The sequence below is a fragment of the Dermacentor andersoni genome, chromosome 2 (genome assembly GCF_023375885.2).
Source record: "Dermacentor andersoni chromosome 2, qqDerAnde1_hic_scaffold, whole genome shotgun sequence".
Lineage (NCBI taxonomy): Eukaryota > Metazoa > Arthropoda > Arachnida > Ixodida > Ixodidae > Dermacentor > Dermacentor andersoni.
In genome coordinates, this window is record NC_092815.1 from 62517708 (window position 1) to 62535063 (window position 17356).

General features: G+C 45.8%; 1 protein-coding gene across 3 annotated transcripts in view; it reads left to right on the forward strand.

The window, feature by feature from the left end:
• Window positions 1–17356, forward strand: part of LOC126542216 (synaptogenesis protein syg-2-like) — a 291341-nt gene that overhangs the window by 192291 nt on the left and 81694 nt on the right. For all 3 annotated transcript variants that reach the window (XM_050189174.3, XM_050189175.3, XM_055077078.2), the window contains exon 3: window positions 15809–15919. In XM_050189174.3, coding sequence (XP_050045131.1) covers window positions 15809–15919 — 111 coding nt within the window. The remainder of the gene's footprint in view (window positions 1–15808; window positions 15920–17356) is intronic.

Consider the following 17356-nt stretch of genomic DNA (forward strand, 5'->3'; position numbering starts at 1 on the left):
CTGTAGTGCACCTTGAAGTTCGGGCGGGTAAGTCCTGGAGGTAGCTTCCGTCGGGAACCTGGCACAGTCCCACATGATGTGCCACATGTCCGCCGGACCCGCTGGACAAACACCGCACAGCCCACTCGGATGGAGCTCTGGGTGAAGCACGTGCAGCATTGCGGGGGTGAGGAGTGACGCGGTCTGTATTTGTCTTAGGATTACGGCCTCCTCCCGACTGAGTGCCGGGTGGGGAGGCGGCATTGTTCCTCGAGCTAAGCGGTAACACTTGGTTACTTCGGCATAACTAGTCAATCTGTCCTTGGTTTCGAACCACCACACGGAACGGTCACTCTCAGGGGCGCGGAAAGTTAGCGCTCGCGCCGCCGAATGGGCCGTCTCGTTGTGGTTCGGTGAGGATGCACACTCGCCGGCGTGCGCCGGGAACCACTTGATACGGACGGTGCTGCCGCGGTCTTGAAGCATATTGCCATTTTCCACGCAAATAATTGTTGTCTATCTAAATATGGCATTCTAAACGGATGAATTATGATGTCTTCTGCAGTAAAGTTTTTACAGTTGCATGCGGCAAAAAATATAAAATAAATGAAAATGAAAAAAAAGAAGCAAGATACGTTGTTCCCCTGACATTTCAGCCGAAGGAAACAAGAATAAATTTTATGTATAAGGGGGAATATCTTTTTCACCAAAGTAGGATAACCTTCCATAAAAAGGATTAGCACGTCAGTTTAAAAATCACACGCGTTTGTTATTATATTTTTGACTCACACATCCCGCCTAAAATGTGCACACTAAAGGGGACCTTTAAAAATTGCCAGCGCCAGACACTGTAAAGGACGCTAGTACGTTCACAGAGAGAAACCTAATAAAAAGATGGCAGTATGCCTATAAGACTTGTCTAGCCTGCTTCTCTGCACAGAATGAAAGGAAGGGCTCATTCTTATACATGAAGCTGAAACAAATTTTACGTAAAGATACTGCGCTATGCTCGCGGGCTTCAATGACCTATGGCTACAGGATTACATATTTTGGAAGGGCACGTGCCGTTATGCACTTCAAAAAATGGCACCTACATCTACTCGCGCTGATTGCTGGGCCTATGTTTCCTGCAAAGGGTACGCGTACATTTATTTTTGCTTTCCATATGAAGCTCAACTTATAGAACTGGAGCTAGCAGACATAGACATTGGAAACAAACGCAAAATAAATTGCATAATTCTGGACGACGAAATGCTGTAGCAGCTGCATGGCCTTAAATATACATGCGATAAAAGGAATACTCCTTAGTGTGCACCTTAACGGCAAGAAGTACAGCGCAGCCACCGAAAAGAAAGATAACACCTGGAGATAAAGCATCGCCAGAGTTCGAGACTAAATTTGCATATTAAGTAGAATGAACCGGAGCAGCTTTCAGTGTCAGCACAACCTCCAGGGTTCGGAATGTGAAAGAACAAAACAGAAGGGGTGAGAGGGAACTTAGCATAGTTGCATTGTCTAGGGTTTGACTAGCGCAGCCTGCCTTTCGCGTTCACGCGGCTTCCTCATCTACGCGTAGTCCCGTCGCTTCGCTCGCACTGTCTGCGGTCGAGACGTGACAGCCTTGATTATAATATCTGGTAGACGTCGCCAAAATGATCTCTCGGCACCGAGTAAGCTTAGCTATACCAGCCTCGTGGTGTCACTGGCTATTCTCCGAATAGTGTCAGCCGACCCTGGCCGCTGGGATTGCATTCTGAATAGGACATATCCGGGTAGGACGTGACACCTTAACCGAAGTGATGGTTTGCTGAGGCAAAAAAAAAAAAAAACCCAGTATGATACCATTCTTTTTTCAATCTCCCACGACCTTCGGTTGCTTTTTTCATACGAAGAGCAGGATCAACCTTTTATTCGCTGAATTGGCGGCGGCTGTTTCAATAAGTTATACTCTTAGCAAAAGGCGCCTTTGAGGCTGCTGTACTGCCTTAAGAAGTCCATCAATCAACCTTCTGGAAATAGAAAGAATATATTGTGCTATAAATAACTCACACTTTAACCCGCTTAGAAATCCCCTTGTATATATATCTTGCTTAAAGTAATAAAGCTTATGTGTACAAAAGAAACGTTCTAATTAGTCAAGTCTGGTATGGTGGGTGGTAAATTAAAAGAAAACTAGAAACGTCTATGTCGCTCCAAGGTTTTCACGAGAAACGTGGGAACAATTACTAACTTACTCTGTAAAGAAATTATGCTTTCTTTGACGCATGTCTAAGGTTCTTGCGGTTCTAGTGACAACCTCTATGAAAGGCGAAGAATGATAGACCGCATTACCACTGTCCGGTACCTTCTACGAGGGCATCCCACGCAATTCGGCGATACAATGTAAATGCGACTATTCTAGGAATAGTCAGCTTCAGAATTGCGTATGAGGCCTTACGTATGTTTAACGCAAACATTTTGCAGAGCCTCGAGGTGCATGCGCGTCTGAGCCAAGACAATTAATTAGCACCTTGCGAAACGCTCTATGACGACGCATCTTCTCGGGACGAATCTCAATGGCCTCAAGAGTCGCGGTGGCGCCTGCATGCTGCACATTTTGGGCGCTTCGAGGCCGGGCTGATTTCAAGAGAAGACCCTCCCTAGCAGCCTCGTTAATGTGGTCCAACTCGCAGGTCACTTGAGAAGGCCAACACTAGTCGTCTCCTAATCTCGGTGAGCTTTCAGCGGTCATTGAACTTTGTCGGAATGCATTAGCCTCTTGCAGGCGCCCCAGAAACTGCGCACCCGTGACACGAGAAGTTCAGCATGTGCGTCTCCCTTAACCTTGTAGTCATATCAAGCACAACTAACGAGGTTCTTGTCTACTTTCACCTCCAACACGTGTCATAGTCTGGGCAGAGTTAGTAAAAGGGCGTTTTTGCTAGTTAGTTGAGCATGCTAACCGAGCAGATAGAAAGTGCGCGCTGTTGTGATCGGCCGTTCACCCCGCGACGACCTCCGGTAACGGCAAGCGCTATTATGGGTAACGGGCCGACGGCCTCGTCAAAGTGGCTCTCAAAACGAGTGATTTATGGCCAGCATCGGAGTACCTCGGTCAGGAGAGGTTTGTGCAGATAGTCCAAGGATACGGTCCATCACCTGTCAGCCACCCAAATTGGCATGTCCACGCCGGGGATGGAGTCAGTGTACGATCGGAATCAATGTACGATCCCCCTTCTCCTGTTTGTGCCCAGTGATGTGCGTGTGTTTCTGACAAAGCTCCCTTCGGAGGGAAATGGCAACAGACCTCCGGATTGGTGGGACCTGATGTCGTCGGTCTCCTGACGCCGGATTGGGAGAAGTGAGTGAACAATGACCACGCAGGGCATAAAAAGAACAACGGACGGCGGGAGCGATAGGCTGCTACAACTTCTTCATCAGCTCTTTCTGCACTACTTTGAAATTTCTTGTAGATATGTAAATATGAACGTGTTGGTAAAACGTCCTGGATATCGGGCCCGGCACCACGTTCCCTTACTCCTCCACGAGCAAAGTACATTCCATGTCTTCGAACCCCCAGTCGCAACAGCGCGCAGACAGAGTGACTGTGTGTAGTTTTCATGCCCTAGCCTATATTCACGCTCTTTGTCTTGCCGTTTGGCTTCTGCTTTTTGCTTTCGTAAAACTTTGTATTGAGAGCTATATAAGGTAGCGAGGAGAGTGACTTGAACTAAACACGCTCGACACTGGAAACTTCTGAAATGCCGCGTAAGCAAAGAAACCGGAAGATGCAAAGCTTAGAATAAAATGCTTACCCACAAAAACTTTGCTGATGTAAACAGTTGCAGAAAGGGGTTAAGTCCACGTATACATGTGTGCGGGAAACTCGGCGTGTTCCAAAACGATTGTAAGACATCGTATGCAAGCACTCGCTATTTCACTGCTGCATCTGTTCTTGACAACAGGATTGGCTCCTGCACGCCATCTTCACGAGCAGGGCGAGCAGCTTCATCGGCGTTCTTTAGTATACGTGATGATGCGGCTGTACCGGACGCTGTTTCTCGGGCATCTGAGGTACAACTTGGCAGTGCTGACCAATACCTGCATAACTAACATCCGTACACTTGAAAGTGCTCAGGTGCAGGCACTTAGGGTTTGCTTAGGGCTGCTATGGTATACATCAACATCCGAAACCTTTGCTGATGGACTGCCATACGGGATTAGGCATGTGCGTAGCATGATTCGCAGCTCATAAAACATGACTTATACTTTGTTTCGTCCTATCGTATGCTCTTATTAATGGAAAATACATTGCTGATTACACCATCTGTATATAGGGCCAAGTGCTGCATGCGCTTTGGAGGCAGCAAGTGCTCATTGGATCGATTGCAACCCACAAGAGAGAGAGAGAGAAGGGAAGACGGAAACGCAGGGAGGTTAACCAGACTGAGTCCAGTTTGCTACCCTACACGTGGGGAGGGGAATGGGGAGTGAAAGAGGGAGAGAGAGAACTTAGGTGTAGGATGTCTATAGTCGGGCACTCAAGTCTGTTGCCCTCAGGTAGCGAAAAAGCGCTCGAACTGCTTTCTGGGCCAATGAACTGTGAGGCCAGGCTCCCAAGATCTTCGCTTCCGTAAATGGCCTGTCATCCAGTCTATTTAAGGCACACTGGAGAGTCTCGCGTTGATTATCGAAGCGAGAACAGTGGCACAGAAGGTGACTGATGGTCTCTTTACACTTGCACATAGCGCACATTGGTGAATCCGCCATTCCAATACGATAGCTGTAGGAGTTGGTGAATGCTACTCCTACCCACAGCCGACACAGCAGTGTTGCGTCAGGTCGTGGAAGTTCACTGGTAATGTAAGTTTCAGTGATGGGTCGAGGCTGTATAAACGACACTTAGAGTTCTGTGGTGTATGCCAGCAACCTAACGTGATTGTACAAGCGAGACTGCGAAGCTCTCTTGCAGCGTCGACTCAGGATAAAGGTATAAGGAGTGTAGGTGAGCCAGCCTGGGCACGTCGGGCAGCGTCATCGGCGATGTGATTACCAACGATGCCACAATGTCCCGGCAGCCACTGAAATATGATATCATGTCCTCTTTCAGAAACGCAATGGCAGGTTTCGTTGATTTGTGACACCAGCTGTTCATAATTGCCACGTCGTAAACTTCTCAAGCTCTGGAGGGCTGCTTTCGAGTCACAAAATATTGCCCATTTGTTGGGCGGTTCTTTTTCAATGTATTCGACAGCAGCGCGAAGAGCGGCCAGTTCAGAGCCTGTAGATGTCGTTACGTGTGATGTCTTAAACTTGATGACGAGACGACCGATTGAGATGGTAGAACAACGGCGCCCGTAGAATTTTCCGAAACGGAATCATCCGTGTAAACATGAATTCGGTTAGCGTATGGACAATGCAGAAGTTCCAATGTGATCTGCTTGAGAGCCGCGGTGGTCAGGCTAGCTTTCTTCACTATTCCTGGAACAGCAAGGTACACAGGAGGCTCCTTCAAGCACCACATAGGGGATGGCGTTCTTGTTGCGGGTGAGTGCCTCAAAGACAAAGAGTGCCGGTTAGCCGCAATTGATCTGGAGAACGCTGCCCTGGGTCTTTTCTCAGGCAATTGAGCGAGATGGTGGTCAGGGACTCTGGATATATGGCGAACATGCACCCGGAGTGCGTCGATATCTATATAGGTCTTTATTGGGTGGTCTCTCGTGGTGGCAATTGTTGCCACGGTTGAAGCATTTCGAGGTAGCCCGAGACATGTTCGAAGGGCTTGGCCTTGAATGCTCTGTAGGACATAGATGTTAGTTTTGTTAGCATTGGACAGCACTGGTGTGCTGTATCGCAAGTATCCTAGGAAGAGCGTCCTGTATAGTTGAAGCATAGATGCCACGGATGTGCCCCACGTTTTACCGGCAAGAAACCTTAGTATATGGGAGATAGAAGTAAGCCTCTTCTTCAAATATGTGATGTGGGGGCTCCATGAAAGGTCTCTCTATAATAACGCCTAGGAATCTGTGAGTTTTTGCGTAGGAAATTGGTTGGTGGTCAATAGAAATGGGGTACCAGGTCATGGGCTTGTGGGTAAAGGCGACTAAGGCGCACTTCTCGGTCGAAATGCTGAGGCCTTGCGCACGCAGGTACGATGATGTTAGGGTCACTGCTTTTTGGAGCCGTGCACGCACCCGGAGACGTGTAACTGCCGAGGCCCATATGCATATATCGTCAGCATATATGGAAAGGTTTACTGTATGTGGTAGAACGTCGGCAAAGCCAAGGATTGCAAGGTTGAACAAAGTGGGGCTAAGAACCCTGCCCTGAGAGACGCTACGGTAACTGTAATGGTCAGCAGTTCGGCCATCTGCACTGTGCACAAAGAAGGATCTTTTGAATAGATAGCTCCGAATCCACCGAAACATGCGTCCACCTATTCCATTATTTTCCAGGGCATCAAGGATGGCTTCATGCGTTACCTTATCATAGGCGCTTTTCACGTCGAGGAATAGTGCAACCGATATACGCTTGTGGTGTTTTTCCTGTTGTACAGACGAGACTAGGTCGATGAAGTTGTCAATAGAGGAACGGTCTCTTTTAAAACCAGCCATGGCATCGGGGTATACGTTGTGGCGCTCAAGATACCATTCTAGGCGGGTGAGAATCATTCTTTCCATGACCTTCCCAACACAGCTGGACAGTGCATTTGGTCGGTAGGACGCTAGGTCAAGTGGCGACTTTCCAGGCTGCAGGAGTGGTATCAAGCGGCTGGACTTCCACCGCTCAGGAACGACGCCATCATTCCATGACTGGTTATAACATTCCAGCAGTCTGCTTCGGCCATCTTCACCTAGGTGGCATAAAGCAGCGTAGGTGATGCCGTCTGGTCCTCGCGACGATGAGCGCCTGCATGAGGCCAGAGCAGCGTGCAATTCCTCAAGTGAGAAGGACACATTCAATTTTGGGAAGCGTGTCGCAGGAACCTCACCCAGAATTTCACTATTGATGGTGACCGCACTGCCCGCAATCTTCACACAGAAATCTTCGGCTATATCGACCTGTGAGCGGCCTTGATGGAGGGCTAGGGCTGAGAATGGGTGTCGTTGCTGTGGAGACGAGCCAAGGCCGCGCACCGCCCTCCATATGATAGACAGTGGCTTGCGGGGGTCAAGTGATTCGCAGAACGTCTTCCACCCTTGTTCCTCCAACCTGTCCATACGACGTTGGATTTTCTTCTGTATACGTCGAGCGACTCTAAGGTCATGAATTGACTTCGTGCGCCTGTATCGCCTCTCGGCTCTTCTGCGAATCGTTCGAAGTCGCTCAAGTTCCATGTCAAAATCCGTACGTTTTTTAGCGGATGTAAATGTTTTTAGCGGATGTAAATTTGCTACTCTGAAAAGGGGGCTAGGGAGGAAGAACTTAAATTTCGCCTGAAGTGAAGGCTTCATTTTTACTCACTCCGAAAGTTCAATCTACTCACAAAGAAAAAAAAAGTTCGCAGATTGAAAAAATATACAGGAGAATATGAGGAATGCATGACACAACAAACGCTGAGCTGAAGATGAAAGAGGCCGAGCCTTTCGAACAAGTCCGGGCTCGCCCGAATGTCTAAGTAGCAGCGTTACAAAAGGATGATCGTGATGTATCCCTGCCGGAGTGGAAGCTTGCACGTTGAAGTGAATTTTAAATTCTGGGGGTTTGCATGCCAAAACCACGATATGATTGTGAGGCGCACCGTAGTGGGTCACCCCGGGTTAATTTGACTACATGGGATTTTTTGACGTGCACCTAATGCGCGGTACGCGAGCGTTTTTGCATTTCGGCCCAATTGAAATGCGGGCGCTGTGGGCAGAATTCGATGCCGCACCCTAGGACTTAGCAGCGCAACGCCGAAGCCGCTACGCCACCACGGTAGGTCGAAAGTGGACGTAAAGCAGCGGCCACTTCGAAAGTAGCGACATTCTTGTACATTGGACAATGCGGAGCTACAATAGTGGCAGCATGTGTAGCATCGTTTGTTTCATTGTTTGCCATTTACAGGACAAATGAGATTATTTACAGGCCAGAAGTAAGGTTACAGTTCTCCAAGTGTTATGGGCTCACTTATTTGTGACCTAATCAGTATTTTGCTTTTGGAATTTTTATCAATCGTAGCGCCTTGGTTCATATATGCAAGTGAAATGAAGGTGCAGCAGGCACGTGCTTTCAACTTCTCCAACTAATACCCCAGCTGAATCGATCTGTCTATCTAGAGAGGAAGAAGGCGTCTTTTTGGCAGGGTAATGGTGAGTGAACGAGCACAAGCTTAATTGAAAGGGGAAAATCATTGTGGGTCCGCATGGAAAAGGGAGACCTATAAGTCCGAGTAGGTGTCTGAGCTGTGTCCACGTGATGTTGCGCAGGGAGGCCGTCCGTCACTGTTCCACATGGTCGCAGGTCTATGTGTTAATAGGTATACGTGTAAATGAGGCTGCCCCGCACTGTAGCTGAATCGCACGGCTGCGGGACCACCCGGACAATACAATAGAACGGGGCGGTGACTTTGCAAGCTCCCTTGCGTGGTATGGGTAAGAAAATGAATAGGCAAATGTGCCTGAGTACTACAACATGAATACCTTATTTTCGCAAAGACGCCGGTAGAGTTGTTGAACGCCCATATTCGGTTTCTAGTACACGGAGAACAGCTTTACGGTAGCAGTGGTGGTTATTTCTCTTTGTAAAGTGCGTGTCGTGTGCCACCGTACGAAACCTCCTTTCTGCGAATTGAACATTTTGCAAAGTGTCAGGTTGAGTTTAGCTCTCAACACCCCGGTTTTCAGTTGAAATAAGAAAGACTAGAGTGATGAGGAATGAAGGACAAATGCGCATTCTTGTCGTCGGTCAAGTAAAGAATTTTAAAAACGATCGAAATTTGCATATTATCCTGTCGTTTATGACGCTTTAAAATATCAAGGACCGAATTCGCACAGGTTGTCACTGGTAAGGGCTATTCGTTGGGCGGTTGCCTTCTCTAATAATGTCTCCATCGTCCAGAATGGCTGTAATTTTTCTCTTATGAACAGTTATACTGTAAGAGACTGTTGTATATATAGGGTTCAGTAAGTATTTTATATAATCTGCTCGTGAGCACAGCTTAATAAATGTGCAGCGAGAATTAAAAAGGTGCACTAAGTCCTCGTGCTTACTCCAACGGATGAAACTGAATGATAAGGGCGCGCGATCGTTCACCACGTTCGGCACTTTTGATGGCCCCCATGGTAAGAAACTACAAGAATGAATCATGGCAAACAATGTCTCGAAATCGCATGGCGGGCACGCAATTGAACATGTGACCACGTACTGCACATCAGATTGCCAAGTCTGATTAACAATGAGGGGTTGGGAGTTAAATCCTAAGCATCCTATTGGATAAATGGTAATAACACAAGTGCAACACTCGCATGTTCGCCTGACACGTTATCGCAATGGAAAATATAAGGACGTGCGATCTGATAGAGCTGCTTAATTTTTCTAGACTCGAGTCTTTTCTGTCGGAATATCATGTAGAGCACATGGCGTTAGAAGCTTCTGTTGGAGACGCGTTTATATGATTTGCAGAGCTTGAAATGCTGCCGGACCTTTCCGTTTTGCTTACGTCTGCATATTCATTTTTCTTCAAAGAATTATTGACGAAGAAAAGAAACTAGAATATTAGTCCTGGGTCTACACTTGCTGGTGAAAAGCGCCGGGCTTTCACTCCATGCTTGCTGGCACCTCCTCTGTTCTCAAATGGCTCTCGTAGGCTAAGGGGCCGGATTGCAATGGAAAGTGCCTTCGAGAGCTCGTGCCTAGCGCCCAATTAGGCAACAGCGGACTTTTCGCGTGTGGGTCACGTACTCTTTTCCTCAATGTTTACACTTTTCTTGCCTGCATTTTATTTAACCTTCAGAATAAAAGGAAACCAACTTAGAGATTTTCTGAGAGCGGGACGTTTCTCTTATTCTCAGAGTCTCTCATACGGAGGTTTCTTTTTACTTAACAAGCAAAGGAAACCAGATACCGACTTTCATAAACCAATTTTCAGTGTTCGCATCGTCGTGGTACGTTTCAGCAATGATTAATGTCGTCTCAGCGTTACCCGAGACAAGCTCGGAAAAAATTTGAGTTCCATTCGGCAACTTGCGGACGTTACTCGCAATTTTTTACCGCTCAATTATACTGATGGGGACACGTGTCTATAGGGGCACGCAAGAAAAAATAATAATAAAGAGACGTAGGGCTGGCATCTCGAGCAAGTGCGCATTACCATAACAATCCTGTCCGCGCCACTGCTTCAACAACTTGGAGTGTATCCAAGCAATCATATAATGTTTCATAATTTCAAATGCTTGCAGATGAGTACATCTATACAGATTACTGGACTATTTCTTATTAGCTGCTTCGCGCTTGCGTATGTTACACTTTACATCCAAAGTACTCGTTTTCACTAAGTTGGCCAACGGTAGCAATCATCCTGCTTTGGCTGGCTTTTAAAAAACGTTGATTAAGAATTTTGAGATGACCTTTTAAAAGAGTGGAAGTCTGACAAGGGAGTACTTATTCTTCGCTTTACCAGATACGTCGTATGATTATTCTTTTAAAGTAGATAATGAAACAAGTGTGTACTAGGGTAGTTAACTTTCTACTCAGTTTTTGTTTTATTCCTTGATACCGTGACTGGACTTCTGCGTGTATATGTTACGGATCATTCTAAAATAAGTAGAAAATGTAGTTGTGTAGCTGTATTCAAGCGTAGACCAGGAAAGAGACTTTCCTACTAACATATCATGCATTTGTCTATTAACACGCACGTGCGAAACACCCACATATAGATTCAATGTGCAGGCATCTACACCAAAGTAAATATACCTGGTAGCGAAGCTTCCATAGGAGCCCATACGTTCAAAACATGGCGGTCCATCGGCGGTCCATGGGGCTTAGCGCCATCTGTATGTGGTGGGAACATTTCCGGCGGAAGAAAAAAATAATGTGACGCCATGTCCGTTAAAAGCAGAAGTGACGTCATATTGTTTTGGAAAGCGCGAAATTTGTTTTGTTGTTGTTCCTTTGGAGCTATATATTCAAATGCCCCGCCATTCGACTTGATGGGCGTTTCGAGCTTTCAGCGTGGAAAGCGATGCAGGAAAAGACCAGCCGTACGGTTGTCGAAATCGCATCCCTGCACAGAACATACTTTCTTTGGAGGCCGACGAAAGCTTTAGGTGTAGAGTGCTGATCCTATTGTTGGATGCCAAGCCCGTCGGCCAGCGCAGTCGCACGAAAACAACTACACAATTATCTGGCGGTCGTAACTCACTACTTTTGACTGAACAGATTAAGAAGCAATGAAGCTACCCGCGTCAACAAATTCAGACAAACTTCGACAAGCAAGAAAGCGCAAACTGTGAGGGGGGCGTATTTCAACAGGTGATACGAGTGCGCCTTTCTGCCCATTTCAAGACGTGCATTGCATTGCGAGTGATAGTGGCGTCAACGCCCCCTGTAGCGATGGGCGCTGAAAAGAAATGCATTTATTAATAATAATAAAATTAAACTTGTATTTTCTTAACTCGTCACGAATATATAAAATTGACTAGGAATTTTATTTTCGTTGAACGAATCGAACTGTGTCTCGTATGAATTAAAAAACACGTTTTTCTTTTCCAATGTTTGTTCCCTCCAAACCTAGTCGCGCTTCAATCGCTGCTCCCATAACCCCCCATGCTGATGTCGGTGACAATCTGCACTGAACCGCTTTTCGCCCGAAGCTTCGCGACCTATTTGAATCGACCTTGTCTACACTCTCAGGCAAAGTTACACCTTTTGGAGTGCCCCTTCTGCCACACAAGAATAATCGTCATCTGCCATGGTGCGTTTCCTTTCTTTAACGCTGCGAGCCCGGTACTTTCCAGTAACGAAAGGCATGCGCATTATCAGCATGCTAGCATTCCCGACAGTAAAGTAGCGGGTGCGGCGTTTTCAAGAAAGGAAACGCTTCAAGGTAGATGACGATTATTGTTTTGTGGCAGAAGGGGCACTCCAATGGGTGAAACTTTGACTAAGAGCGTAGTCAAAGCTATCGGCATAGGACAGCAAGACACGACAAATATATTTGCATGATCATTAAACCTTCAGCCTTCAGTATATGAGTAGACGGCGCCACCTCAACACCAGTGCCTTCAAAACCGCAATAAGTACGATGACTCGAGAAGAAACATGATATGGTTCGGGGGGGGGGGCACTGGAGTAGTTCTTTTTGAGAAATTATATTCTGCATAGCCCGCATTGTGTCGCAGGCCCTACTGCTTTGCAGAAACTCGATATGTGCAGCCCACAAATGCTCTGTGGCGACGGCTGATGGTGTGATGTTTCTACAATGCGATGAGCGCGAACAGAGGATTCCCCTTTTACTGCGATAGCAATTATATGTACAATCGAGGCCCGTTCGCTGGCCACCGGCGATGCCGCCACCATCGTGCTGGCCCGGTGTCAATGATGCAATCGCGGCCCACGCGTGAAATGCTCTAGGAAGTCTCCGGAGACGCGAGAGGCGCGCAGTGCGTTTGCCTGCAGAAAGGACAAAGCTAACTGGATGCACCCTCGCACTCCGCTCCAGCGGCTCTGCAGCGAGGCAGCAGGGCAGAGCTGAGTCTTCCTCTGCTGGGATGAACGGCGTTGTGCGCAGGAAAGCTGTAGCGTTCTTTCGGTACAGTCACGTGCACACCGCACGCATGGTGTGCGCCGTGGTACGAACGGACCGGCTTTCCTTCGGTCTCCTCTCGTACACCAAAGAGTTGCGATGCCTGCGAACCACACTGGTGATGCTTCTCGTCACGCCAGCGTCGTGAGACACCTAAATGCTGCGAAGGCGATGTTTCTTCTGCGCAGCAGTTGCTCCGCCCGCTGGGGTGTGGCCGCCGTGTATCCTCAGAACATGTGTGAGGCATAGGCGCAGCGCTAAACCTTGCCATAGCTTTCGAAGTTGTGCTCTTCGGGTGAAACTTTCCCATTTTTTTGAGCTGTTAAAAGAATGCTAAGCACTAACTGAGGTGTACTGGGGGAGTCTGGGATACTTATCGCTGTTAGATTAGCTAATGATACAAGTATCAACCACGATTATGCACGAGAGGAAAGAAATAGAGAAATAGGAGATAGACGGCAGGGCGATTAACCAGAATAAATGTCCTGTAAGCTACTTTGTGCTAAGAAAATAATAGAGGGGACAAGGGCGAGATGCGAATAGATATTGTCCACGCTCTCGTCATCAAACACCTACCACGCTCTAAGGTTTTCCCTTGACGGCAAACAACATTCTTGAACCGTCCTCTCTACTGTCGTCAGGTTAAGATATTCTTTAGGCCAGGACGAACTCCGAATGACATTGTTTAAATAACCTCGGAACGCAGTACCGCTTTCCTTATACAAACACAGAACCGATTTGATTAAAATTTGTTACATTTAAAAGATAAATCTTCAGTGTGGTGATGGCTACATGCAGATTTTTTATTTAGGGTCCGAGCCGTTTTACGAAAACTACCCCAACGTGGTAAAATTAAGTAATATTGAAGCACATTATCAAGTTAACGAGTGTGGATCCAAACTAAGTGGGCAACTCCGCATCAGTTCGAAAACTCTGCCTTTCATATCACACAAAGCGGATATGATGGATTACGCTATAGTTTACGTGAAACTATTACATAATTACGTCAGTTATGCGTAAGTTGTGTGCGCAGTTCTGGGTCGCATATCTTGCGGTGTACGTATAAATTTTATCCGGCTTAAATATTCTGATAGACACATTTTACTTATTTCTGTAATTGCTTTTCAATAATGATTCACATATAGTTCTATGCTTCAGGCTTCATACTGTGATTTTCGTAATTTAAGACAGATATTCAGGAAAGCTTGATGGTCTAAATAAAATTATGTTTCTTTGAATGATGAAGGGACGAATGTAGTGAATGGTAAGTAATTTACGTTTCTTTGAAATCGAGGAAGACTTCAGCTATCTCGGGCTACAGTCTATATGACAATGCATGTTACACCCATGCGTTTTCTCCTTTCCACACAGCGAAAAGAAGCAGGCATACGGATGTGATCCTCTTTCTAAAGAGACGTACCTCTTGCACTACGCTGCATTATCCGTGTGATGAACTATCTCAAAAGAAACCTCGATAGCGACGCCTATGTGCGTTCGTCGAAATTGCTTGGCAACAGTGTGTGGAGTATTATTTTCCCGGTCTCTGCTTTATAATGGGAAATAAAAGAAACATGCGCGGCAACTCTTTTCTGGAATCCGCTTCTAGCGCCTTGATTTATGAACACAATATATTTTCCCTTTTCTGGTTTCTTTCTCGTGCTTTCCATTTCGTCCCACATGATTCCTCTCTCGGTATCCGGAAATAAGGATCGACAACAAATCGCAGCTCGTGTTTATACAGCGCTAATAGGACGTCGTCTTAGCTAGTCGCCGCTGCAACGCCCCCTCCCCACTACTCCGGCGAACAGCAATGAGGAGTCGTTAAACAAGCCTCGAGGGAGACAGCCGCGTTGAGAAACAAGAAAATCCGTCGCCTGAGGCAATCTGCAGCAACATCTTAAATGGAAGCACGTGCTTTATTTCCACCGCTGGGCGTGTCAGCCCCTTCGTGCTTCTCATTCAAACTGACCGCTCTTTCTCTTTGTCCATGTCTTCGTTATTCACACAGCGCTCCCCGAGGAGAAGGCTTTGTTTGAGAAGCTCCCGTTGAAGCCATTGAACACAGCAATGAATAATAGCACTGAAATGGGGTGGGTGATGTGACAAGTTGGAATAAATGAGTGCTTCGCTGATTTAAAGAAACAGAGAAAGATTTTTCATTTTACGGTTCTAGCGCTTTTGGCTCAAGAAGTGGAGAAAACATGAATAGGAGATGTGCCGAAAGAGAAAGATCTGGTCAGAAACTTCCGCATCCTTGCCCTGTATTTATATTAAAGAACACGTATGAACTAGTAAAGTCGCGGAAATTAATTCTACCAAAACACTGTCTTCCAACCATTTCCTGATGTGCTGAAATATTGCGACATGGTTAAAAAATAAGAAAGGGCGAAAAAAATTCAGAACGCGAAGCTGCCAACAGCTGAGAAAAAGTCCAGTTTTGTATTATATCAGGTGACAGCAACATGAGTGTTGCAGGCATTTTGCCCCGCAATGAAATTTACAGAGAGAGAGAAACTTCAATGAAATACGATCGCGCTTGAATGTTCTTTGTCTGGGGCGAGGATAATGGGGAATGTTCAGGCCTCTGTTCACTTCATTCTTCCTTTAGCTGAATGTGTAACAAGTTCCGAGTAATTGTATCACAGAAAAAAGGCAGCAACGGCTTTACGAAACACAACCGTCTCGGCATTATGATTGTCATAACTATGACATTTTGAGAGGCATTATCAGAACTCGTTTAGGTAAGCTCAAGGAAATTGCAATTAGTGTGTACAATCATTCAGGACGGAGACCACAATTTTTTCACGTTTCGTGGTTCAGGCGCAGTTTTATTTTACCACTTCCTGTCAAATTGCTGTTGCTCGCTTATAGGATGAGACATTTTGCAATATGGTCATCAATTTTAGATTCGGGCGAAAATAATTCTCTAGTAGATTTAGTCACTGGCAGTGCGCTGTTTTAATTTAACAAGATGTTGTACTTAGAAAGGCTCTCCAAATATACGGGCTATTGCTGTACGGTGTTTTCATAGTACATAGTGTCGAATTAAAAGAGAGAACAAAGCTAAGTTCGCAACAAAACTCGAAATAATAATCATTCCATATATATCTTTTTTCTTGCTCCCAGTACCTCCGAAGCGTCCCGTCATAATGGACGAAAATGGCACGAAGATCGACAACATCACCAGACCGTACCTAGAGGGCGAAGACCTCACTCTGACCTGTGACGTCTACGATGGTGAGTTTCTTTTTATACACCGAAAGTTTGCTAAGGCTTAACGTCTCAGCAATTTATTCTTGTGGTGAGGATGCCTGTTAGTGCCCCGCTTTCTGTTATGTGAAGGCACCACTTTTGTGTGCACGAAGAGATTCCTTAATGTTCTATGGAATTCAGTAGAGAGGACAATGCCTTCTTGGAGAAACTTTGGCTGTTGGAAAAACCCGGCGATGGTGACATCGACGGCGAAAATTTGCCTCAAAAGTGCAGTAAAAGCCATAGGGTTTATTTCCTAATGGTTTAGACATAGCCATCATTGTTCGAGCACGTCATATGGTCACAGTAGGCTATGGCTGTTATCCTGCTACTTCATGTATGTGGCGTTCCCACAAGTGAAGTGGGAAAGAAAAATACTTTCTTTTGTTTCCTATCCTCCCCGTCGCTTTTTTAACATTGAATTAATTTGAACTGTTTCCGCTTGGTATTGTCTTATAGATCAGCTAACCGCGTTAGCAAATCATAGTGCGTCCGTCAATTATAGCTCTTCATACGCATCTTCTTTATGGTGTAGCATCGGTGCCAGTGCAATATTATGTGCAGTAAGTCTTGCACTGTTTCATGCAATGTTATTTGGTATAAACATTTGGAGGTGCATGAGGAGCAATATACTACGGATAACAACACTGATTTTATTGCGGAGGTGGCGCTATTTTACCCTCCTCTCTCGCTCCTCCTTTTCACATCTTGCTGCTAGTTTCACTTCAATTCTTTCACTTTCGTGCTTGTAATTATGTTATGACATTAGGTTTGTTTGAAATCGAGGAATCCTTATCGAAATTGATTCAGTTGGAGCCGTAAAAAAAGGATTTTTTGTTCCTATAGATTTAAATAGGAGCTCCCTAGTAGGGCTTGCCGTCAAAGTTCTGATTTAAACACCCTACAACATTACGCTGAAGCACATTACAAGACAAATTCATGTAACGGCCGATAAACGACGAGAGCGAGTAACAGATGTGGGAGTCCACTTGATACAGAACTGAAACATTTCAAAGTCTAGTAACGTGAAAGCATTGACTAGTAGGTTATTTATATATTTAGCAACAACACCGTTAACGATACAGACAAAACCAAAGCACATAAAAAACACATTACTCAGCATAATGTCTCTATGAGCCTTCAACGTTGTCTGTGTCCTTAGCGTTGTTCCCTCCCGGACATTTCTAAATGCTTTACAGTGGACGGCAAAACAGCAAGGCATCTCATAGTGAGCACAACGGCTACGAACGTTTCATTTAATTCCATCTACCGCCTGTGAGAGATTTCTCCGGTTCGAATAATTCTCGCGATAACGAGAAACTACCACTCTAGTCTAAAGGGAAATCCTGAATAGTTGTGAAAAATAAACTTAAATTGTTTTACTTTGGTGTTTGTTGATATATAAAGTGATGAGGGCGTGCC